At 38.4% G+C, this 25951-nt stretch overlaps 1 protein-coding gene across 50 annotated transcripts in view; it reads right to left on the bottom strand.

Annotated features, from left to right (window-relative positions):
• Positions 1-25951, bottom strand: part of HECTD1 (HECT domain E3 ubiquitin protein ligase 1) — a 66187-nt gene that overhangs the window by 6454 nt on the left and 33782 nt on the right. For 8 of the 50 annotated variants that reach the window (XM_083740135.1, XM_083740181.1, XM_083740184.1 and 5 more), the window contains 20 exons: positions 25274-25350; positions 23275-23409; positions 22709-22855; positions 21665-21759; positions 20577-20682; positions 19004-19138; positions 18146-18285; positions 17413-17736; positions 16704-16870; positions 16294-16470; positions 13359-14195; positions 10941-11162; positions 6850-6983; positions 4749-4905; positions 4016-4238; positions 3324-3378; positions 2900-3082; positions 2329-2539; positions 2151-2236; positions 430-557 (listed from right to left, as the gene is read on the bottom strand). In XM_083740135.1, coding sequence (XP_083596261.1) covers positions 430-557; positions 2151-2236; positions 2329-2539; positions 2900-3082; positions 3324-3378; positions 4016-4238; positions 4749-4905; positions 6850-6983; positions 10941-11162; positions 13359-14195; positions 16294-16470; positions 16704-16870; positions 17413-17736; positions 18146-18285; positions 19004-19138; positions 20577-20682; positions 21665-21759; positions 22709-22855; positions 23275-23409; positions 25274-25350 — 3739 coding nt within the window. The remainder of the gene's footprint in view (positions 1-429; positions 558-2150; positions 2237-2328; positions 2540-2899; positions 3083-3323; positions 3379-4015; positions 4239-4748; positions 4906-6849; positions 6984-10940; positions 11163-13358; positions 14196-16293; positions 16471-16703; positions 16871-17412; positions 17737-18145; positions 18286-19003; positions 19139-20576; positions 20683-21664; positions 21760-22708; positions 22856-23274; positions 23410-25273; positions 25351-25951) is intronic. The other 42 variants (XM_083740148.1, XM_083740158.1, XM_083740151.1 and 39 more) reach the window with 14 other exon arrangements.

Below are 25951 nucleotides of genomic sequence, written 5' to 3'. Positions count from 1 at the left end.
GAATCAATTATTTTTAACAGAATGTGCACTAAACGTCCTCTCACAATTAGACATTTTCCATACTCCCAATTCACACAAAAGCTAGATTTTGTTGTTAATGGCCAGAATAGAAAATTTTGCAAATTTGTGACCAAAACACCTCTTGTAGCAGTCTAGTTGCTTCCTAGAAAAATGCTAGCTGAACCCCCTCAATACTATCGTTTCTGACTATAGTTAGAAATAAAAGACCAGAGTCCCCCACCTTCACAGTGTTAACCATTTTCAAACCAAACAGCATCCATATCATAACAGAATTCTTGTATTTAGGTTTTATTACCTAAAAATTCAATTTCTTCACAAGGAAACACTGATATTCCAAATACTGACATTAAAGAGATTCAATATTCTGAAACTGCAGCAAATAAGCAACTTGCTTGTCAGGTTTCTTACCTTGATGCCCCAAATGCTGTACATGTGAAATACAGCTGTCGAGTTTCGAATGGAATTAAGAAAGGGCACTTGCTAGTTATCTGTTCACACCAGTCTGGCAGAGCTCCACTTGCTAGTGCCAATGGCTCCTGTAATTTAATACACCCACTGTTTAAAATGCAATGTCTGAAGAACAAAATGTATGATGGATAAATAACTATTTATGCATTCATATTTTTCCTACACACTCACCTTATACCACTAGTTTCTGTACTTTGTAAAAAACCCCACAATTGTTGTAAATAGGATTGTCATAATTAAATAAACATCTACTACTGCATGTTGTAGAAAATGGTTTGTTCTAAATGCATTCAAACATCTCAATATATCATCACCCAACTTGACACAAGGGTTCCCAAGGTGGGGGTGGCAGTTTTTGTGGACATTGGGCTGTCAACCACCATTCTGAATGAAGATGGAGATTCAAAATGTGACTTTGGTGTGACTTCATCTGATCCAGGCTTCCTCAAACCTGGCCCTCCAGATGTTTTTGGCCTACAACTCACATGATCCCTAGCTAGCAGGACCAGTGGTCAGGAATGATGGGAATTGTAGTTTCAAAACATCTGGAGGGCTGAGTTTGAGGAAGCCTGATCTGATCTTTGGCATGATGGGCCCAAACACCACTGATTTCAAACTCAATATTTCAAACTCGGCAGAAAGGATTCTGAGGCGGGAGTGGCTTGTTTTTGTTCATGCTGGGGTACTAACAGCCAGTTTGAATAAAGATGTCAAGTCTGAAAGAGGACTCTGCCTGATTTTTGGCATTGTTGCTGCTGGCATCTGTCTGTGTCAAGAGACAATGGAGTGTGCCTCTGGGGGTGAAGTTAAACCGCTGTGTTAGCAGCACTGAAGTTACTTCCCCAGGGCGCAAGCCTAGGCAGTGTGCAGGGAGGTCCTGGGCTGCCCAGATGACAAGAACCCACTCTCGGCCTTGGGCTGGGGTGTGTTCACACAGTCCCAAACTTTACAAATTACAGTATCCATTTTTTTAAAAAAATAATCCTGCTTTTTCAAATTCCAAGGCAACGTTAGCTACTTCCTGCTAGTACTAAATAAAGTAGCAGTTTTCTTAAATGTTAAGCTGTCATTTTTAATCACCGGATGTGTTGTATTCATTTATTTTCCAACTTTCCTCCAAGGTGTTCTAACTTATGGATAACCTACATTTCATTCCCATTTTTATCTGCAAAATAATCCCGAGATAGATTAGGCTGAAAGGAAGAAACTGTCCAAGTTCACCCAGTGAGCTTCATGGTTGAGTGAGAATTTGAATCTGGTGTCCACAGTCCAATGCTGCAGCCGTTAACCACACTAGACTTCATGCTTTTATAACAGTGCAATTTAATGAAATTCTAATTCTTTTATGACTTATGTCAGTAAAATCCTACCAATCTATGTTCAGTTTTCAAGATCAAGGCTGCAATTAATTGAACTGTACAACTGACTCAGCTTTGGATGCCTCACCAAAGCTCCCTTCCAGAACATGTCAAATTTCAGTATCAAGTACCATGGGCCATCTAAATAATGAAACAAAACCAGCAAATGAAGAAAAACCACATTCAAATAATTTTCACTGCTTCCTTTAAATAAGATGATATTTCAGACTTCAACCATCTACAACAGCTTCTATGAAACTAAAATGCCTCAGAAATAATCTCAATAATAAATATATATATTACCTCAATCTGTTGAAGAATTTTTGTGGTGATTTTTTTGCTTGTGAATTCATCTGGTGGGAAATTAAACTGAAGCTGTTCATCTCCTTCTGAAATTATTAATAGAAATGAATAATAATGTACTAAAAATATGTTTCCTTTGTGGAAGCTTTTAGGGGGAAATATATTACATCCTACTTACCTTCTTGAGAATTTCGAGTTGAATAAGGGTCACTTGCAACAATATACAAAATACGGAGCAACTGTAGAACATCTTCTACTCCGCAGGAATTCTGTCCACTACCAGCTTTGGCTTGAGGCTGTTCTTTTATTGAACTAAGAATGTCTGAGTTCTGAAGTGTGGAAATAGCTCCCTGGCTCAAACTGGACTTTGATCCATGTTCACAAAAATCCTGTGTAAATAAATGAATGAAAGGAAAATAAATACACAGTAAAGGTTAGAACTGCGATGTAATTATTTTGAACTTTGAGATAGAGAAAATGTAAACATGGTTTGCATGATGCAAATACTCAGCCTTTAGCTGTTGTTAGGCACTATATTATTATTAATAATAATATAATACTGTGTCTATTCAAAAGCATACAAAACACTGGAGCTGGAAAAAGTTAAGCATGAGGGTCACACGTAAACGTATTTAACCAGAGTAAATTGCATTAGTCACACATCAACTCCTTCTGTCAGGACTCATAACACGATGCAAAATAAAGCATAGACATTCCCCAAATCAATACTTTTAGATGCAGACATATACCTTGTATGCAGCTATGAGCTGGGAACAATTTCTGTTTTTCCTAATGCTTTTATTAGTGCCGGTTAATTTCCAGTGGCGCAGAAAGGCTGAATCCGCATTCTTCTGCAGGTAGGTTATCAAGTCATTCTTTGGTAATTCATCAGTGCCAAGGTACTGTTCCACATGCTCTATTGACCAGCAACCCTACAACAGGAACCACCAAATGTTGGTATTTCCTGGTTGTAAAGTTTGAAACATTTCACATGCACTACACACATTTCTTTAGGAACATGCATTTACAAACATTCTTTAACATATCTTCCATACAACAGAACTCAGTTAGTGTAGCTTTTTAAAAAAGCTGCTGCTTTTTTTTAAAGTGCACAAACTGCACAAAAATCTGTTGACAGCCACATAAGTATTGAAAAGTTAAGATTTATCTCACCATTTTCCCACTTTCTTTCTCTTTATCAGAATCCTTCATTTCTCTGTATACAATTCTAAACATGAAAAGATTTAGAGTTATTTATGTACTGGCTTTCTACAACAGAACGCACTATTTCCAAATCAGTATGAATCTTGCGATATAATTTAAATTGTCTTCTGCTTACACTCTGCATACTAAAATAATTCTGAATGCTTTGCTGCTTGACACACAAGAGTAGCATTGGTGAGTCAGCCAATGATGCTTCTTAATACTAGACTGGCAAAGCAGCTGATACAACGCATTCCAAGAATTCAACTGCTGGCGCAACAGCTCTTAAATCTTGTTTATAAATTCTTTAAACTATAAAAACCATGAATACATTTTGAATTACAGGCCACCTTGAAGCACACCTATTCATTTTGATGTAGCAAGTGCACTCTTTATGGTAAGAATTCTTTTATCGACACTTATTTGTTACAATTTCAAAAACAATATAAGAACCCTAACATTGAAATATTAAGGCAGGGAAAAAGAAACGATGCCAATGTTTACATAAGACTACCACTATCCAAACACTACTGCCGCACAACCATCATCCACAAGGTAAGAGATGACATAGCAGCAGTTTTTGATATATATTGTAAATACACATTGCAAAAAATGCAGCCATAGACTGTTTTAGATACAGCATCGGATTTTAAATGTCTTACGTGTATGTTGGCTCCCAAATTCGTCTGAGCTTATCAGATTTCACGCTGCCATTGCAGGAAAGTTGTAGCAATTTTTGAACATAGTAAAAGATAGTTGATCGAAAATTTGTTAGGGGCAGCTCAACCTCGCGAGATGTACCAAGGCCTGTAACTTTCAAGGTAAGTGCTAAACGGGGAGATGGTGTACACTCAACTTCTTCCAGTAGTTCCAAATGGGGTGTTCCTGTAATCAGTGATAAATCAGTGCAATGAGTAATCGGTTTTTTAAAGTCTGTAACAGCTTTCAACATCTCACATATACTTCATGATATCATAATTCTTATCTAGACCTGTAAATAAATTCAAAGTAAAGGCATTTGAAATTTCACAAGGGGGAGGAGGAGAAAATATGCATTTCAGTTTTACCCTGTTACCCTTACATGGTACCTGACTCACTCATTCAAATCTCACTTGCTTCAGACCCCAACTCCTTTCTCCATTCAGCACCTCATTCTCATCAGCTTCTTCCCTGTGAAAACAGTGTGTGTCCCTCCCCTGCTACTACCTAGATTTGTGAAGGGAGAAAGTTTGGGAAGGTGGTAGGTATCTTAACATGTCCTCCCCCAACCTAGTTGTGTCTCTCCTCCTCCAATCTCGATCTTCTCTTAGGTTCTCTGACATGCTTGTGTATTTGTACGTGTATATTATATATTTATACTTCGCACATGGATTTTCAAACAACTCATGGATATACCTGGGGGAGGGATTTCAAGATCAGTTGTCTGTTGAACATTAGTACGGCCAGGTCTAGGATCAAATGCAGGTACTAAAGCAGAAAACTGACGTTTCAAAACATAATCATCATCCCATGTTCTTCTACGTCCTCCTTTTGTTTCATACTCTTCTTCTTCCTATTATGCAACAAAAACGGCAAAATGAACAAAAAAGTTATTTTCATTTTTTTAAACCCACACTGGATAGACAAGTACAAAAACTATCTATTGCTGCTGCTGTTGTTAATTACTAATTAATTAATTAATTAAATTTGTATACTGCCCTTCACCTGAAGATCAAAGGGCAGTTCACAAGATGAAAATACAAAATGAGATCTCAAAATACAAAATGAAAGAAGAACAAACCAATAACCCCTCCTCCCACAAACACATTTAAAAGGCCATAGAATGTCCAATTAGCCAAAGGGCTGGTTTAAGAGAAACACTTTTGCTTGGCACCTAAACATATGTATGGAAGGCACCAGGCGAGCCTCCCTGGGGAGAGCATTCCACAAATGGGGAGCCACCACAGAAAAGGCCCTCTCTTGTGTTGCTGCCCTTGGGTCTCTTGTGGACGGGGCACAATAAGAGGGCCTCAGATGATGGTTGGAGATTTGGGTCAGTCCATACGAGGAGAGGCAGTTACTGAGGTATTGCTGTCCTGAGGCTAATAATAGTAAATTTTATTTATATCCCACCCTCCACAGCCATAACCGGGCTCAGGGCGGCTAACATCAAAATATAAATACATTAAAAAATAAGATTCAGCAATCAACTTTAAGACTTTATAGGTCAAAACCAACACTTTGAATTTGGCTTGGAAACGAACTGGTAACCAGTGCATTTGGGGCAGGATCAGTGTAATATGCTCGAACCATTTTGCCTGGGTGAGCAACCTGGCAGCCAAATTTGGCACCAGCTGAAGTTTCTGAACTGTCTTCAGAGACAGTTATTTAAGTTGGGTAAGCCATGAGAATGGCATGAGAATAGCTAAGTAAACAAACTGAACTTGCTGTACACTGCAGATTCTCACCTACACTTTCAAAAACTTAAAGCAGGGGTCAGCAACCTAAGGCCCATGAGCCAGAAACGGCCCACAGAGGTCATTTGATCGGCCCATGAGCCGCCCCTAAACCCCGTAGTGCAGGGGCTCACTTCCATGGCACCGGAAATCGCGTCTGCACACGCGCAGATCCTGGAAATCATGGGCACGCGCATTAATACACATGCACAATCCAGCCTACATAGGGATCCCTGCAGGACCAATCTGGCCCAGGCAAAGATAAACCTTGCTGACCCCTGACTTAAAGCATCAATGCTATCCTGTTTAACTTACTTAAAATGCACAAACATAGCTGTCACTTGTTTAGCCAAATTTATAGAGGAAATTATGTGAATTCTCATCCTAGATTCTTTTCAAGCAGAATCAAGACTCAGGTTAATCTGGCATTTACAATTCAGATTTCTAATGAAGATGCAAGAATATGCAGTATATTTGTGGGTGTGACGGTACTCACCAGTATGAAGTACCAGCATCTCCTTTTAGGCTGTGCATGGCAGCCACTTTGTAGTGGCACCCACAGAAAAATTATCAAAATACAAGTAGCAACACCTCATTTTTAATGCCCCAAATCGCTACATATAAGCATATAGCTACTCAAGGCTGTTTGCAGCCCATAAGCCATATCCAAGGCGATATTCTATAAGAGTTCACCTCAGATAATTTGACACTGATATAATGGAATGGGAGAGGGAAAGTACCAAAGTGGACATTTATTGTAGTAGAATCTATTTACATAATCTGTTATTTAGGGGTTTCTTTTGGCATTCCACTGAACTAATATCATGAGGAATGTTATCATTTGATCTGTAAACAAGGTAGAACTTTTGTAATACGCGACTGAAATGACAACAAGCTACTGGTGATGCTTTAAAAACGGACAAGTTCTCTAAATTGACAAAACTGGTCCACGATGAACAACCTACACTATAATACAAATTCAGAAGAGTAGAAGGTTTTTTGATATGGTCCCCATATAACTGCAGATCAGACAATATTGTAAAAATAGATATGAACTGTACCATAACTTCTTCATACTCTTGATCTTCTTGATTGTCATCTTCATTTTCGTCATCCTCTTCATCTGGCTCAGGTAGATCTTCATCATCATCTAACTCCGCTAACAGAGTGCTGGCCCGACAGCTATCAAGAAAATCTACACAGAACATACACAAACCACACACTAAGAACTCAGTTGCTTGTTGTTTGCTTAAAAAAAAAAAAGGATGAAGACTGATTTTGTTCTATAAATTCAAAGCAGGAACAGGAAAAAGAGGCTCAAGACAGTAGAGAAGAAACCTATTTAAGGAATTTTGACAAAGGGGGAAAGCATTTCAGAAAACAACCTGAAAAGGAATGGGAAACTATTTGGAATAAGGTAAGATACTCAGACAAACTGATTCCATTTGTAAGCACAAACCATTAGTTGAAATGGATAGCAAGCCAATAATTTTGCTGCTATAGTTGCAATACATGTTTCATAGAACTTATTTCCTTTCATTTTCAAAAACATCATATAATATTAGCAAATTATCTCATAAACCACTTTCGTTCCTGTAGCAATGTGTCAAACCATGAAAAATAAAAACCACAGGAACACCTCTAAAATAGCAGTATTCCAAGTTCTACAATGACAACTACTAATACTGGTACATAGCAGGCCTTCAACCATTCATGAAAGGCAGGTTTCCATTTCTTGTTCTGTATTCAGAGCACCCAAATTACTGCAGGTACATTGCTAACAGCACTGAACCCACAACTGTAATGACACGTGTAATACCTACAGTTTCAAACATGGAAGGATGGGGTTTTTTCGCTTTGAAAGCAATTATCAGTCCCATCAAAAATATAGCAATGTACATCTGCCTACATTGTAGGAGCAAGGCAAGAAGGGAATTGGAAAATGGTGCCTTGTTTCCTATACAGGCAGAAATTGTGCATATATAAAAATCCTAACTCTAGGAAAGTCAGAAACTGCAGGTTTTTTACATACAATTTATGTTCATACGGGATGCTTGTCACATATGAAGCAGTCTAAATCCCAATAAAGCATAATCTCCTGGTTTTATAGGAGGCATTTTTGCATTCCATGGGTCTTTAACTTTCTTAAAACATATTATGGGCTCATGAGATCATGCAAATGGGACTAACCAACCAGAAAGTCATCATTAAGCTTGACCTCCCATAACATCTGAACCTGGGACATTGGCTTCTTATTCTCTAATAACCATGCTCTATGGAGATTTTGACAATATATTCATAATTCAAAACTAATGTGGCAAAAACAACAACTCCTCAGGGATAAAAAAGACAAACTGCTACCCTGATGATCACTTATACCTCAAATATGGCAACTAGCACTCAAAGCAAATTGTAAGACAACTTTCTAAAGTTTATGGCATTAGAACATCAGCCTAAAAGCATCTTTAACAGATACATGAATATATTTGAGAGATGCTTATAACTTTCAAATTCTGTTTCATATTGCAGTCAAAGAATTCAACAGGTGCCACTTCGAGACTAAAAAATTAATTCTAATTCTAAATTCTAATTTGCAAAGGCCCACATAATTTCTTGAATCGGTCTGTACTCTCAAAGGATGCCTTACCACAGCCAGCGGCATGCAGCATTTCCCCGTGGCTTCTGCTGATACAATGTGAAGTATTCATTACAATTTCCAGCACTGTCTAGGTTCATTCCCCCAACAGCTTGATATAATTTCTATCCCTTAATTCTACCATTCCCTTTTGTCCCCAACGCTTCCCCGAGAACTTCCTTTTCAGCTCCTAACTCAAATGGAATGTATCCACGCCAATATGCGGTAAACCCTTTGAGGAATCTTACATTTATTCTACAGTAATAAAGCCTTTTGTTGGGGATCTTATCACTTCCATTTTGTGTGCAGTCACCCCTAAGTACCAAACAGGAAAAGGGAGAAAACTAGCACTCTCTCTGCAGAGCTTTTCCTTCAACCAATGATCCAGCGGTCATCTGTGCAGTCACACAATTTGTTACTATCCGTGTACAAATAACAGCTAGGAACTTCCTAGACCTCTAGCTAGTGTAGCAGATTAGGTGATCCCATCCAACCATTCCATCTCCTAGAACATTGCATTTTTGTGTGTGTGCTCTAAAGGGATGAACAATCTTCCCACGAAGTTCTCTTCCTACCTCCATGAAAGCAGCAGCTCATGTAATTTTGTGGGTTTTTTGCAGCCATCACCTAAATAAGCTCTTTATTTTTAATGCTATTCTTCTGCCCCTCCCAGAATCTGGGCCTTCAAATCTCCACTATAATGTCTGAAAGACACGTTACTATTCAGACTTTTCCTGCACATATATGATAAAACTGATTATTTTAAACAACTGCTTCAGCCATGGCAAGAAAGTTCCTACCTCCAACAGCTCTGAATGTTGCATGAGTGTCATAGGAGAAGAATATAATGTTGATCCCTGTGCTTACTGCAAGAAATACACCAAGAAACCTAACAGAACCCATTTGCCCAAACTCCAAATCTCTCTCTGGGAATAAGCATTAGCAAACCAGGAGTTTCTGCTACTAAGTCATCATCCTGTGATTTTCCACACATGGAAAGCTATTTGAAATGACCTCTGTGTGAAAATGATGCATTTAAACTTCTGTAGGTCTTTACTATTTCGAAGCAAATGTGTGTATGCCAAGCTGTTTTGTTGTTTCCCCGTAAATTTGACTACTTATAAGCATGGCACCAGGTGTAAATGTTTCTCTATAACCAGGCCTTTGGCTGATTAAACAATCTATGGTCTTTTAAATGTTCGTGGGAGGAGAGTTATTGGTTTATTTCTGTTTCTCTGTTATGTAGTTTGTGGTCTCATTTTGTATTTTTATGTTGTGAACTGCCCTTTAATCTGTGAATGAAGGGTAGTATAAAAATTAAAAACAACAATAATAACACTGGCCAGGTTTAGACCTTGTGAACCCAATTCTCAAGGTCATGTTAGGGGACTTCTGTAGGCTTGTGTGCTCTCTTCTTTCCTGACACATGCTTCCTCTTCTATTTATAGGATTTTCCTAGAGTTTGCTGACATGTTGAAGCTGGCAAACTATGGATAGCTGCCACTGAATTATGGTTTGCCATGTGATTTCACAGTTGTGTTTGTGATCCATTATCAGTACACCAGTACAGCTGACTGGAGATTTTGCCTGTGACAAGGGACCAGGCTAATGCACATGAAACAGTGAATGTGCTGCGGAGATGTCAAGTATTATTAACTGCCAATGCCTTTCAACTTAGAATTTTGACAATGGTTCTAATTCATACATGTGAACTTTGATCCATAATGTGTTCTTCTATCAGAATATTCCACCCAAATGGGAGGCAACTCCTAGGGGCCAAGCTCCCTTCAACCCACCCCCATAACATATTTGAGGGGGCTGAACCCAAATTTGATGGGCATTGCCATTCAAATGGTGTGCATGCACCACGTCTTGTGATCAATTATGCAGGATGGGCTTACCTGGGGACCCCAAATACTTTATTCTAGTTGGCACCCCTGTTCCCACCCAATTCTGGATGGTCTACCAAACCCCAGAAGTCACTTTTGGAAGGGGGAGGTGAGCAGGGGTTGCAATTGGAAGATGGGAAAGTCTCATTGCACAAGTGGAATTCTGTTCACACAAATTTGGATCTAAGCCACTGTTTTCAATGTGAACTTACTTCACAGAATCAATAACTGCAGCACACCATACTGAAAGACTAGACATAACAGTGATATAATACATATATATATATGGATTTCTGAATTTTTAGAAGTTTTCTTAATAGGCTAAGACATTCACATCAATTGTCCTACATTTTAAATACCTTTATACTGAAATGCTATATAAAAATATCATAAATACAAAGAATGTAGAGGATTGTGAAGAGCTGATGTTTATAGAAAAGATGACACTGGGAGTAAAAGCCTTTGCTGGGGAACCCTTTATGTAACTAGTAACAGGGTAAACAGCTCCGTTATTTGATATGCTTTAGTAATGAAATAACTAAGTGAGAAACCCATAACAAAAGTAAAGGTGAAAACAGAAAATTATTAATGGGAAATCTGCTTATGTTCATTTAAAAATGAAACTTACCATATAAAGAATATTCTGCTTCCTGACCTGTATCGCTCTCACTAGATGTTGATGTTAGGCTAGTAGTTAGAGTGTTACTAAGTGACTGACCAACAGATAAAACTGTAGTTGCTGTGGCTACATTGCTGCTGCTAGTAACACTGGATGTAGACATGGTCACTGTTGATGTGGTACCAGTTGTAGTCAGATTAGGAAAACTTTGGGCACCCATTAGAGGAGAAGCTATAGATAAAGATATGGTAAGATAAAATAAATGATCCAGAGTAGAACAGTTTGCATTCATGAGTGCTTCAATGTGTTTCAATATTTTAAATAGTCACCAAGTCTATCTTATTCATCAGTGCAGAATTACAGGCCAATGCAAGAAAGGGCTTCAAGTAAAACAAAAGACCAAAATAGAAATCTGCTTGTGTTGAAGCAGCCCACATTCTAGTTTTGAACAAGTACTACGATAAGAGCTAAGTGAATGTAATGCTGCTTCAATCTAGGCAGGAAAAACTGTCACTCCAAGAGAAGAGTCAAACAGAGATTCTGTTAGAGTGATGACATTTGTGCCTCTAGCAATAAGAGGAATATACCACCCACTAAGGGGTGGTCCTAGTGCCCTTTGGAGAATACTGAACACATATGTTGGTCCTCCAGAGATATAAGAGTGAGTTCAGCACTGCTTTTGGAGAGCCCTTTCCCTTTCTGAGCAGATTAGCAGAACAGTTGCATTAACAAATTCCTCTTGGAAGCGGAGGGGAGGACAGGAATGCTTTCAATGGGAACAATAATCTTTTGTTTAATTTCCATGAATAAATTTGAACTTTTAAACAGGATTGTCTTGAATAGTTGCTGTAAATAGATCAATCCAAGATATAGTCTCACATTTTCAAAAGCATTGGTAGTAATTTAACTAATATAGAATGAACCAAGAATCATCTAATTTTCTTTATCTGCTTTGGGTCCCAGGTGTGCAAGCAACTGTGTGTGTGGTTTCTCCCTCTTTTCTGAGAATGCCAGAATGCTCTCTTAAAGGAAGAACAAACATCTCAAATCATGCTTTCTTAGTGCATATATACATCCCAATCCACAGTTTGTTAAAATTGTTTTTGCAAACTAAAATCAAATTATGGTTTCAAGTTCTTACTTGGTACCACTTGAAAATCATGATTTGCCAAATGGTTTAAATTCAAGCATCACAACAAACTTGGTTTAGGTTTACAAACTATAGTCTGGTATTACATTTGGACCATCTTACTACTGACTCTAGTGAGTTAATCCATTTTATTAGCGCTTATCATCGGATAATATGGGGTGGAAAAATTAAACACAGTAAAATAATTATATAGAATAAAACTATGTTTTACTAAACTTATCTTCGTTCAAGTAAGTTTTCACAGTCATGTTTCAACTCGTTTTTTTAAATATAAACATATGAGAAAATGGATTTTTACAATATTCTCTAAAGTGCAAAGAATAACATTTCCAAATAAAGGGAAAGGTGAACAGCAGTTCCCACAAATTTTCAAGTAATAAGGGCACCAGTTCAGTTTCCAATGCACACGCTAGTTGGCTATTCCTTTCCCATTTCATATCAGGCACTGCTCACCACATTAATAAAAAAAGACTAGAATGGCTGCACTTCCATGGCTCAACCCTCTGCCAAGCATGGACCATAGTTGACAAAAGACAAAATAGAGAAATAACTTGTCATCTTATTCTTTCAATATAAAACTAAATCAGCAGTATCTCCTTAGTCTATCTAAAGAAGCCCTTTGTCTACATTCTTAACATTTTAGCCTCGTAGCAAGAACTGCAGTAAAGCATAGAAACAAAAATAAATGGCAGCACATATAAACCTGTGTTTGTAACACTCATTTGTTTTTTAAAAGTATGAGCAATTTTAAGACAACACTGTTTTCCCTAAGCTTTTTACCTATTCCAGATGAATGAAATATTTTTCAATATTTTGAAGAGTGAGAATATAAGCACCAGAGTTTCCAAATTAATTCAAATTCAAGTACAACATTCTAAGCAAATTTCTATGAGACATGCATTTATTTCTAGGAACATCACTGATAGATTAGAATTAAGAAACAATTTAATGCTCTTCTAATCTATCCAAAGGATTTCAGTGCTATAAGTACCAGAATAGACTTAGCTATGATGTTGTGGCACCTAGATTTCTTCTTAGCAACGGTATTTACTTTAATTCCCCCTGAAATCAAACATTAAGTAAATGGAGTAAGTAAATCCTGCTGCACAATTCTTTAATTACTGCAATTTTCCAAGACAATACAAAATTGGGAGCAATATAGCTATTATACCACCCCAGATGACTCTTCAAAGCTACCATTATGTCAAGAATGTCAAACCCCTTTCTTCCCATTTCACAGGTGCAGCATAAGTTGACAGGTATTTATTTTTACTTACTTGCAGTGCTCATGACATTTCTTCCTAAAGTATTAGTGTTGTTATCACTGCTACTTCGGCTTAAATTCATGTTGTTAGTGGCATTGGTGCGAGCGATGTTCGCCACTCTCCGGACGAAGGACTCCAAACTAGAGGTTTCTCGTGAGGATAGGTTAGGAACACTTGCACTGGAACTCATTGGAGCCCCAGCAGCCAGAAGTGAACTCACTGATAGTCTGTTACTTGCTGAAGAACTAAGGGGTCTCTGAGAAGCAGCTTCTTTATTCGTCAGCTCAGATACCGAACTAACATCTGGAGAACTCACACTAACAATTCCCATGGATATAGCATTGGACTCCCCAGTTGTGCGGATTGAGTTGTCAGTTCCTAGCTTTCTTTCAACATTTTCATTTCCCACATCGGCTGTCAAGGTGCTGGTACTTGCACTGGACGCTGACCCTACTTCAGTCTGAGGCATGCCATCAGCAGAGGAAAGGACAACAATTGGCTCATGGACGTCAGTGCCTGAAACTATATTTTGTTCCATTACATTTTCAGATCTCCGCTCCATTTTTGTCGAACCCAAGCTGATGTCGCTGCTACTGGCCACGCTACACACAGAACTGCTACTTCCTTTTCTACTTGAAGAGCCTGCAGCAGCAGTCATCTTGTCTGGACAGTTGTTTTTCACCAAGCTGCTCCATGACTGCGTTGTGCCTGAAACAGTGGATGAAACAGGTTTGGGTGATGCCGCTGAATCAGGGTCGTACCCTGGGGCAAGCTTGAGGTCAAATTTTCCTTCTGCGCCCATACGGTAAGAGTTAGAGCCACCAGCATCCCAGGTGACATCAATCCAGCCTAGAAAGGGACAGGAGTTTGTGAGACCCAGCAGAAAGCAGACAGGAGCGTGTCAAGACAGTAGCTCCACAATATGGGATCAGCTTCTCATTGGGCCGCTATCTTGAGTCACAGAAATTACTTAATAGGCTTTAAAGCCAAACAAAATAAGAGAAAGGTTTGAAATTCAGGCAGTGTGATCATTGTAGGTGTACTACATTAAAATGGACAGCTCTTACCACAGTTCAAATTAATACTAAAGATCTGAGAATCCAGTCAAAAATGTAAAAAAAAAATTGTATTAGAAATAACTATTACTTTAAATTTTTAATTCCCTTAAAAGTAAAGTTTGAGCTATGTGTAGTAGAAGTGTGTGGGCATTTAAATGGTTTCCTTATCAGAATACTTGGTAACTGTTATTATGTTTCACGTACTACAGTATTGGCCTCCATCCTCAATCATTGGTCAACCACAGCAGTGGTAAATGCAGTTCAAACTGCACCTGAAACCAGGGTTTCCTTTAGGTTGTGGCAAGGCAGTCCTTGAACCTTTATTTAAAAGGTGAGTGGGAAGGGAGGGCAAACAGACCACGCTTGGGTCCAAGGAGCATCCTCGCAGCTTCCTTCTGCTTATGATATGAAGACCTTTCTCTATGCATTATTTTAATTACATTTTAAATAACTGACTCTCCAGTTTTTGTTTAACAATTATTCCCTGGGAAGAAGATTTTTAGTTGATATGGGAACTAGAGAGAATTGTTTTCTTGGAACTTGGCCTCATATGGTTCATAGAGTGATGGATTCAGAGTGGGGGAGTTGGTTAATCAAATCTTGAATGCTAAAGAAGACAAGCACATTAAAATATCACCACAAAATTTTCTATCTACTTTTCTACTTCTTTCTAATTTTCAACTACTTTTCACAAGTATTTTTAAGTGAATAATTATTAGGATGATTTTTCTGCATAATAGGAGAATGATTGTTCTAAAGAAAAGATACACTTGAGATGGAGACCTTGAATGTGGCATCATATCCTTCCTCAAAAAATAGATTTATAAATCTAACTGCTATGGCACTGGAAATTTAATATCTGCCTCTTAGCATTCCCCACTTGGTTTAATCATATATTAGTATTAAGAAAACAGAAACTTGATCCCAGCGAAGCTAGTAAGGTAAGAAATGGCAGAGAACTTGACAAAAAAGCTGAAGAAAAAGCAAGTTGCAAATGCCAAGCCAGAAAAGGGATAGCAAGGTATTCTGATATTATACAGACAGGAAATATTTATTCTTCTTAGACACTGGATCAATTATTCATACCCATAATGCAACACACAAAGTATAGGAGCAGAAATGCCACAGCTAATCTGTATATTGGAGTTGCATGTAATTAGCACAACTTGTATGTAACACTGTATTTTATGGACATGTGAAAATCAAATGTGAGTGGTGGTACTTTACTTCCCCAAGGAATACTGTTCCAATAAGACCTTGTTCTTGATCTCTAACCATCAAGTAACTCTATCATTTGCTTTCTTGAAATACAAGTTTCCCAAAGTAGAAGTCAGAATCTCCTAGAACTAGGTAAGTTAGGTGTGACTAATACCTGGGGGAATTTATGAACCTGTTCGTCCATCTCAATATCTGGATGCCTCTTGAGGTCAAAAGGCAAGTGATATCTTAGGACTTCTTACCCACCCAGCAATTAAGTGAGAGGTTTTCTCCTGGTATTTCCATGGAATTTCACTTACAACTTCTGCAAATCTTACATTATTCACAGGCTCCCTTTGTGCCCTGTTTTTCTTTCACTTTTAGGCAGTGATTTTAAACATGCTTTTTGATTAACAAGTTCCATCACTATAAGGAAAACTTATTTTGAGGTAGAAATGTTTAGAACTCGGGTCCTATTTTTATCTGAAGAAGCTCAAACACGTTTTATGTCAGTAGGTCACTATGACAAATGCACTCTTGATTTAACATGACCAAACAGTACACTATTTCCTTTCTGTCTTCCTTTTGATTTCTGAATCTATATTTCCCTAATCACCAAACTAGAAAATGCAGTGAACTACTATAAATAACTTGTGGAATAAAGAGAGCTAATTGTTTAAGCAGTTGCTCACCATTGTGCAATTCGCCTGTAACAGTGCCTTCACCTTGTGAACTACCATCCTGATCTCTCCATTTCCAATCAATTCCTCTGATGACACGGGCACCTGGAACCATGTACTTCAGAACCTGAGAGCGTACCAGTCTCCTCTGCCTTCGCAGATTAGCCTCTGCTTCTTTAGCTGCTTTTCCTACATGCAATCAAAACTAGTGATGAAACACTGCTGGTTAAACTATCTATACAAGATTTAAGCATTCCAACTTGGTGGCAGGTATTTCAAACATCAAACTGATATTTTGATTTTAAAACATGCTTAGAAACATGCTCTAGATTGGCACTAAGATTTTGATAAAGTTCAATTCATGGCCTACATTACAATAGCTGGTGGTAAGAACAAGAAATCATTCTATCTACATTGCTTACCTAGCTGATCCTCACACACACCATTCACAGTGCCATAAAGTTCAAATCCAGATAGAGAGAGGTAGTGTGTTTGCCCACTGGCATTCTTCCCCATTTGCTTAATTCTTACATGCCTCCAGCCTTGCTTCTCATCCTTTTGTAGATCTAGTGGCCATGTTGCTGTTGACCTTTACGTTAGTTTGGGGAAGTTGAAGGAAAAGATTAGGTAATGATAAATTTAAAAGTCATGACAAAAACACAGAGAAATATTAATTACTTGTATGGTGGTTTTCATGGATCAAAAAGACCACCAGTTTACAAACAGAAAATTACTCTCTCCATTATACCATCACATGAATTAAATTTTTGGACATAACATAACAGACATGTCCTGGAAATTCCAGATGTATGGCAGCCCTAACATAACACTAAGCCAAGAATTGTGGTTGTTTCATCTATATGCTAGAAAAACAGCCAAGGCTTGTGTGATCCCAGTAAGCCATTAACTATGGTTTACCCTGTTTAAGCCAAGCCACTGTGGAAGGCCAACTTTTTATTATTCAATGAATTTCAGCACAGTGAAGTAAATCCTGGACCCAATGATATCAAGAGGCTAATTTCCAATTACTTCAGTAGACTGAGAATGGCCCATACCTTATGGGTACTAAATTGATTGTCATAAACGTCAGAAACAACAATGGTCCATGTAAATGTAAATATTTTTACATACCCTGGTTCATTCAGACTACAGTCATCAACATGAGTATATAGAGTAGTCCAGTTCTGTCCATCCTTAGATACTTGAAAAACCCAATTTCTGAGAGCAGATCGTCCATAACCACGAGCATGGCGTAATGTGTAAGCTGATGGTATCACCCAAAGACCAAGGTCTATAGCAAACCATGCATTTTTATCATCGTTAGTATGACAATTCAGAGCTGAACTGTCACGGCTTAAGATGTCTTCCAAACGGCCATAAGGCAAATTTCTTCCTTCTGAAGATGTAACTACCACCAGCCCATAGGCAGCCGGATTTACCCACTCATAAGCTGTTCTACAATAGAAACAACGATGTCACTATTACTCATGAATATTTATTTAAAGCATTTTAACTCCCCTCGTCAGCTGAAAAGACTTCCAGAGCATGGGGAAATAATACAGACTCAAGCATCAGATCTTATAAGAAACTGGGATGACAACAGTTCAGAGAGCCTGATGGAATGGCCACAGGTAAGTGATAGACAGTATAGTCCAAATTTTAAAACCTAAAAAACAAAAGCTAATATGCCATGCATACTGTAAACTATGTCCCAATAATACATTTTTTTAATCTAAAAATGATGAATGGAAAATCCAGTGTTGCCCTTGGAAAATATTCAGAATTGGCCTACAGGTATTTAAATACAATGCTATTTCATTCAAGATTTTAGCACTGTCTCAAACTGAAGTTACTGAAATCTTACTTTGCATTTGTTCCAATCCAGTAAATAATTCCATTTTCATCAAAATCATGCTGGTGTCTGAAAATGAATGTCTGGCCTTCTCTGAGTTTTCGTACAAAAACAAATGATGATCTATCAAAGTCATACCACTGCTTTGCCACCTAAGGAAAAAAGAGACAACAAAAATGTATCACATAAGTATATAGTTTATTATCATCATAATTATTTATATATCACTTTTTGGTCCAAAGACCCCAAAATGGCTAACAGCATATTAATACACAATCAAAATATACAGTGAAAAGGTAAAGGGACCCCTGACCAGCAAGACCTAGGCTCTGTGATTTAACCCACAGCGCCACCTGCATCCCCTAAAATATACAGTAAAGCACAATTAAATGTCATAATTCAATCAACAGAAACAATTTAAGATGCAGTGTAAGAGAACAAGAAAGCCTTCCCAAGCTGGAGGATTAGTGGGTGCTCATCCCAACCCCCACATCTCACACTTGAGAACTAGAAACCTGAACAATGACAAATAACTACAAAAAAAAACTATCACCTCAAACAGAAGAATTAATGTAATTCTTTCTGTAAACATGATAGGCTGGATCAAGAACTTGACCCAAATTTGACCTTCCATTCACATAAGCGGATGAGATTCATAAATGCTCCAAACAGAAAAGACATTCACCAGTGCCTCCTGCCTTTCCCCTTACAGTTCCCAAGGATCTCCAGACCCTCCAGGACAACTTTTCAGGGGTACAGGAGAAATAGGAATCTACAAAAACTGCACTTCCTCCAGTGGAAACTACCATGGGCTGAGCTATGTGTAGGGGTAGTCTGAATCCAACCTGGGGAGAAGAGGAGTTTGCTTACCATTTTTAGGAGGTATTGCTCTAAAGATTCCACAGTTGCCAAGGGCTCCATTTTCAACATTCGACCTGTTCTGTCTATTAAAGCTGTCTCCCCAGAAGCACGCTCCAAGCGAAACCGCAACCGTCTCGTTAATATCTAAAGTCAAAGCAACAATATTTTTACTTAGAAACATCCCTTTCATTTATAACAATTACTAATGATTATGTTTTCAAAGTCAAGCAAGCATTAATAAACTAGGAAAATCAGCACAACTGACAAATCTGCATAAGCACTATACACACACATTTACACAAATGCACAAATCCAACAGCATTCTTACTCTAGTAGAATGTCTTTCCACTCATGCGTAGTCTGTTTTGGACTCAGTGTGACAAAAGTGACTGACATTGTCCTGTGTGGGCAGGCTGCAGCTGTTTAAATTCCTATCAATAACATTTTATGGCCCACTAGAGTTCATATGCTTTAGTCTGTATCTTCAATATTCACAATTCTTTTCATATTGTAATACAACCCCAATTACATTCCAAGTTCTTTCACCAGGAAGTTCTTTCACCAGGTCTTGCAAAAGGAACGGCACTGCTACATTTTCTTCTTCCACTCATAGCTCTTTTGACCCGAGCTGATTATTAAAACTTTTATTTATTTAGAATGTTTTTATACTGCCCTTCATTTTATTTACGGTGGGGTACAGTATAAAACAAACACAAAAAAGATCAAGGAAGGTCAGGAAGGAAGCTCCCACACCCAACAATTTAAGAGTATAGGCTGCTATTTTTTTTTACTTAATACTAAGAATTAATATGACCAGAAATGTCTTGTGAATTCACTTTTCTTTTTACAGCAATTACAGTGGTACCTCAGGTTACAGACGCTTCAGGTTACAGACTCTGCTAACCCAGAAATAGTACCTCGGGTTAAGAACTTTGCTTCAGGATGAGAACAGAAATCGTGCGGCAGTGGCGCGAAGCCCCACTAGCTAAAGTGGCACCTCAGGTTAAGAACAGTTTCAGGTTAAGAATGGACCTCCAGAACAAATTAAGTTCTTAACCTGAGGTACCACTGTATTTACACAACCCTGCCTGGATCCCCAACTAGAACCTTCAAGCGTACACAGCAGCAAATCTAGATGATACCCATATGTGTTTGTTATGCCAAACCCACATTCCATAAAACTTTTAATGGGTGACACCCAGAGTTGTGCAGAGTGGAACTTTGCAAACTGGCTGCTCTGGAGGGTGGGATTTTTTCTATATTCCCCTTGCCCCAAAAATCAGGTCCAGAGGGCTGGGGACCCTCCAAAACAACATGGTAGTTGGTGCTGGGGGCTATAGAAGGAAGGGAGAATTGTCAAAAAATGCCTCTCCCGCTTCAGCCTATGAATTTGTCCAGTTTACAAAGTGGAAGACTCCACTGGATCTGATTGAAGCATTATAATAATGAAATAGGGCTGTATCCAACTAAAGTAGCTCGGGACAACTGTAATTTATGGAAATTTATAGGAAGCATAGCAGAGAAAAGGCACAGAAACATTTTTATTAGAATGCAGTAAATTTCTACCATATTGAAAAGTTACCTGCAGATTATACGTTGATCCTGGTGTATCATACAAGTGTAGAGGTAGACGTTCAATAGATTCTAATACTGCTATGAGTTTCCGAATTAACGCAACTGCTGGACGACTATGAACACAGAGAAGACAAATGTTACTGTCTATAATACAAAGGGCTTTGAAAAATGAACAGAAGTTATGAAAACTTCAGAGTACAATTACAACTTCAAAATGTTGTAGCGATGACAAGCTATTTTTAAAACTTAAACTCTGCCTATTTGAAAACCGAACTCAAGCCAGCTTGCAACAATAAACACGATCCAACAATATATAAAACAGAGATATTGCAATGGTTTGTCATTATCAGAACAAGTAACCACAAGCCTCAGACTTCTGTGCTCCCACCACACAATGGGGAGAAAATGTAAATCAACAAAATTTGTAACAAATCATCATTTCTCATTACACCCTTATAGTAGAAACTGCAGTTTGTTACTAACAATATTATATGCTGTGCATGGAAACTGTACAACTTCCTCTTCATGCTTGCTTGTTATCACAGCAATAATGCATGATTTGGCATATATCTGAATCAAAGCCAGGTGCATTGATTCATCAAACGTCAACACATTAATTTTTTTTAGATCAGCTTAAGCTATGTTTAAAATGCTTTGTACTACATATCAAAGCTCAAAGCTATTTTTAATTATAAAATACTGCTTGGAGAATCTGAGGAGATCTGGCCATAGTTACACATACCTTACATCTCTACTAGGTTAGATTACTGCAATGTGGTTTTACCACTCTCATTTTTTATTGTAACATTATTGTGTTGTTATTCTGGCAAATTATCTCGGGGGCCTTGTGAGGGCTGAAACACAGTACAGTATATGCATTATTCAGTAACTAAATATATGGGTGACACTCTGTTTAAATGGGATCCACAACTGCAAAGCAACACTGATGTGATAAACACCGGACAATTTAAATACAAAAAGCAGCAAGTTATGTTCTAGTCCAAGACCAATATGCCTTTTACTACTGAAAGCAGAGTATAAAAAATAGTTGTGTGCACACATTATTTTTCATAAGGTCAGGAACAACAAAATTACCTTTCATCATCTTCATTTTCACTGAAAGCTGTTTTGAATACATTTATTCTTTCCACTAGCTGACTACAATCTTGTTTCAAATCGAAATCCACATTCTAAATGAAAAAGAGAGAATTGTTAAAAGAATGGCTGCTCAAAATTTGGGATTAGGCCATTATGGCTAACTTAACTCATTACATAAGGAGAAAACCAACTTCTCAAGCACTGCCTGCCAAAGTGACAATGAGAAAGAGGGAGAAGTCAGACGCATAAATCACACAAGTTTTGAGAAAGAACAAAAATTAATTAATTTTTGCTTCAGAAAGACAAGTATCTTATTCTGGAATGCACTGAAGTTTGTAATAAAAATTGTGACTGTGAGTGACAGTCTCCTGTTGCTCCAAATACCATCAACTTGAACTGCTCATCTCTTGCAACAAGCAATAAATGTGCAGCTCTACTGAGGGCAAAGAAACAGCAAGTGTTAACAACACCCACCTATCCTAACAGCACCATTCCCAGCATTTATAAATCTTCTCCTCCTTCACCTCTTCTGATATTTGCTACGTGATTTAATGAAAGTAAAACAAGTGTTTATAGCCTGATTGCCAGGCTGCATCTTCCCTCTGAAAATTCTCTTTTGTTTTATGGGCAGCGCTGTCTGCCCAAAGCATGGTTAGACCACTAGGGCAAGCACTAGGGTAACAGTGCTGGTGCAAACAGAGCTTCATGTCTCTTGACCCCTGGTTCTTTTTTAGGTTAAGTTTAAGTGAAAGCATTTCTCACAGCTAACAGACTACACTGTAGATATTCCTTAAGAAAATTCAAAACTTTTTACATTAACTGTGATTAATACAGTTTCACTGCACTCTCCACCTGCCCTGCCCCCCCAAAGCTCAGGTGACATACACAGTTATCCTTCCTTCATCCTCACAACAACCTCACGAGGTTAAGTTAGGTTGAAAGATGAAGTTAACTGGTCTAAGATCAGTTAACTTCATGGCTGTGAATAAAGACTTGGCTCCCTGGCTCCCAAGTTCCCACTCATTCTCCAATAAAACTTACATTATTCAAAACAGTAAGAAGAGCCTGCACCAAGCCACTGCTGCACATTTCATATGGTGAAATAGTATTTTCATCCTTCAGAAGGACAATTAAGTTTTCCAGAGCAGTCTTCATTAAATCTCGCCAAGTGTTTTCTCCCTCAATAAACTGAAAAAGAAAATCAGATAATAGTGGCTCCATTCACTTTATGGTATTACACAACAGTAGTCTAACTGCGGAAACAAGAACTTCACAAAAAAGTACTGCATACATACAGTAAGCAGTACACTTCACATAGCATGGTGCAGATTTAAAACTACCATTTCCAGATCAGGCTACAGTTATCTGCCACTCACCCTATTTCATATGCAAATTCCCGTGGCCCACTTTAACCTGGGCTTAGTTTTATGAGCAGCTGTCAACAGCCCAAGTTAAAAGTAACCTGGAAATACTTCTAAACTCACTTTGAGAATCTGCCAATACCATCAGACGAAGACAGATGGATTAATTTTTATGTCTGAATCAAGTCAACATTAGCAACAGCAGCAAATTACGCTTACCACTGCAATTTACTCAATGATACTTACCTGCCTATTTGTATGGAGCTCCCATGAAGATTCTAATTGTGTTGCTATGTTCCTCAGTGTTACAACTACACCTCTAGGCATACTTTCAACAGCTTTGAAATGGTCATCGTACAAGTCTCTTGCCATAGTTCGTACCTGAGCATCATTTAAGAAATCAGGATGAATTTACAATTTCAAACCAAATGGAACATTTTCTTGATATTTATGAATGCCAACCCTGGATCAGCTTCACTTGGAATGACAGTACATAAGAAACTTACAATTGAGTCAGAATGCTTTGTATGATTTTGTCTACAATGATAGCCAAGGTTGTTTTCAGCTTTACCATTTGAAATGCTTTTGTAAATGGAGCTGCCAAAGATGGAATCTGGAAACCTTTATCTACAAAACATGGGCTCTAGCACTGAACTATCCCCTGCACCCACAAGTCAGGATGTCAGTTATATTTTCTCTAAGAACCCCATTAATCTTGGTTTGTTAAACCAAAATCCATTGGGGACTTTGCTCAAGGCTGTCTGCTAAATGTTATGGCTACAGATTCGATGTGTTTTTAAGAAGTGCATTTCCCCAACTTATTTTCAGACCCAATTCAAAATGCTACCTATGTACCATGCCATAAAGTCATAAACAATCTGCTTGAAGGACTCCCAAGTGAACTTTATCCATCTGTTCAAGCCATCTTCTGAAGTCTTACTCCAGGTGATAATTTTTTCAAGAGTTTTTAGAACACACTTTTTTTTTTCATTTTGCCTCCCTGCCCTCAATCTTCCCAAGGATGTCTGAAAGGCACCTTCATTCACTGGGAGATGCAGTCAGCTGTGTCCCTCCCAATAACAGAGGGCTCTATGATTCAGTAGAGGTTTCTGGGAGTTTAAAGGGAGGGGGTGGTGATTTTTTCCCACAAATTCCCCCTTTCTCTTGCAGTCCCTTGCTGCCGCTGCCTGCTGCCGCCACCACCACACTGTTCCAAAGGGTCCCCCTGCCCTGTTGATCTGATGGCTGAGTGCAGGGAGGTGGGCTGCAGAAGGAGAGGGGAATAACCTCCTCTCCCCCTCACTTTCCACTAATGGAAAATTCTACTGGATGAAAGAGCCTCTCATCAGCAGAGGGGAACAATACATCTCTGAAAAACTTTTTTTTTGGGGGGGGAGGGTTGGAAGCAAAGATCTTTGAGGAACTATAATTCTTGGTGATATCTGTCACGGCTAAAATAGCCGCTGTTTCTTTAATGCTTAAAAAGCTGGGTAAGCATGAGTCAGAGGCCTGCACTGGGTTGTATATATAGAGTGAGAAATGTTAGTTTGTTGTTGGGTTGTTTGGTTGGTTGGTTGGTTAGTTAGTGAAAGCTGGTAGTGTTGGTGTGTACAGTTGGTCAGTCGCTTTTGCACAAAGACTTTTAAGAATAAAAGCAGAAAGCACTCTGCAAGGATATTCTTGTGGACTCTCTTATGCCGACAAGGGTCTGAGGACCAGGCTGAGGAGATAAAGGGAGGTCAGAACCCTTTCCTTTTTTTTTTTTTTTACAAACACTGACAATATCTTCTGTAATCTGTTGCTTCTTGAGGCTGACCTCAATTAATACTAATGTATTAATGCATTTTTTAATGGACTTTAGATTTCAAGTGAGACACTCTAAATACTGATGAAAGTGGAAAAACAAGTTTTGATCCAATGTTGCATGAGTGCAGTACTATTCACACAACAGAACTCCCCCATCTGCCTCAAAATCTGCTCTGCAGGTGTAGGGCAAGTAGGCTTGGCTGAAGGGGAGGCCTGGCGAACCTACCTTGGCTGAAACTTCCTCATCACTGCTCTAACAAATCCTTTAACAGATCTCATCACAGAAGTGAGAATTAATTTATATGCTTTTTAAACATAGATAGGCTAAGTATCTAAACCACCTCAAGCCAGCAGCTAGCATGTACAAGAAGCAATACAGAAAGTAACAAACTGAAATCCAAATTCTCCATTAAAATATTTTAAAAACAAACATACTAACCTTTTGTTTGGTTTTTTCAGACTTTGATTTTGCCTTTTTTCCCCTTTTGCCAGTCCAACCAGTCACAAATTCTGATCCTGCAAAATATCCAGATGACAGGATATTATGTTGCCAGTTCATTTTTGTCCCCAATTCAAGGTGCTCATACTACTGTTTAAAGTCTTATACGACTTAGGCCCCAAAATAACTGAATGATTGCCTCCTTACCTACAACCCCTCTCCTGTTTTCAGATCAGCAGAGAGGGCCTTCTTGGTAGTTCCATCACACTCAGAGGTTGGGTCTGTGTGACCCTGAAGAAGGCATTCTCTCTGGAAACCCTTAAGTTATGGAATTCCCTCTTTACAGATGTGCATCTGGCAACTTCATTGTATGCTGAAAACATCTCTCTTTAACCTGGCTTTGACCCTTAAGATATATTTTTAGGATCCATTCCAGTTGTGATTGCAATTTGTTCCACACTGTTTTAAATGCTGTATTTTATATTGTTGTAACCCACCTTCTGGCAACAGGTGGGAAATAAAAATGATGGTAATGGTGTTACCCCCACACTGGCAGTTTAGACATTACAATCCTGTTCTCACATATCACAGTTTGGTAGATCAGGAATACACTGTGACCCCATGTGTATCTTCTCCCCTCTATCCTTTCAAGTATGTTTAATGTAAGGTTTCCCTGGT

The sequence above is a fragment of the Podarcis gaigeae genome (genome assembly GCF_964106915.1).
Source record: "Podarcis gaigeae genome assembly, chromosome: 1".
Lineage (NCBI taxonomy): Eukaryota > Metazoa > Chordata > Lepidosauria > Squamata > Lacertidae > Podarcis > Podarcis gaigeae.
Note: the sequence above shows the minus strand (reverse complement) of the source record. Positions and strands in the feature narration are given on the sequence as shown.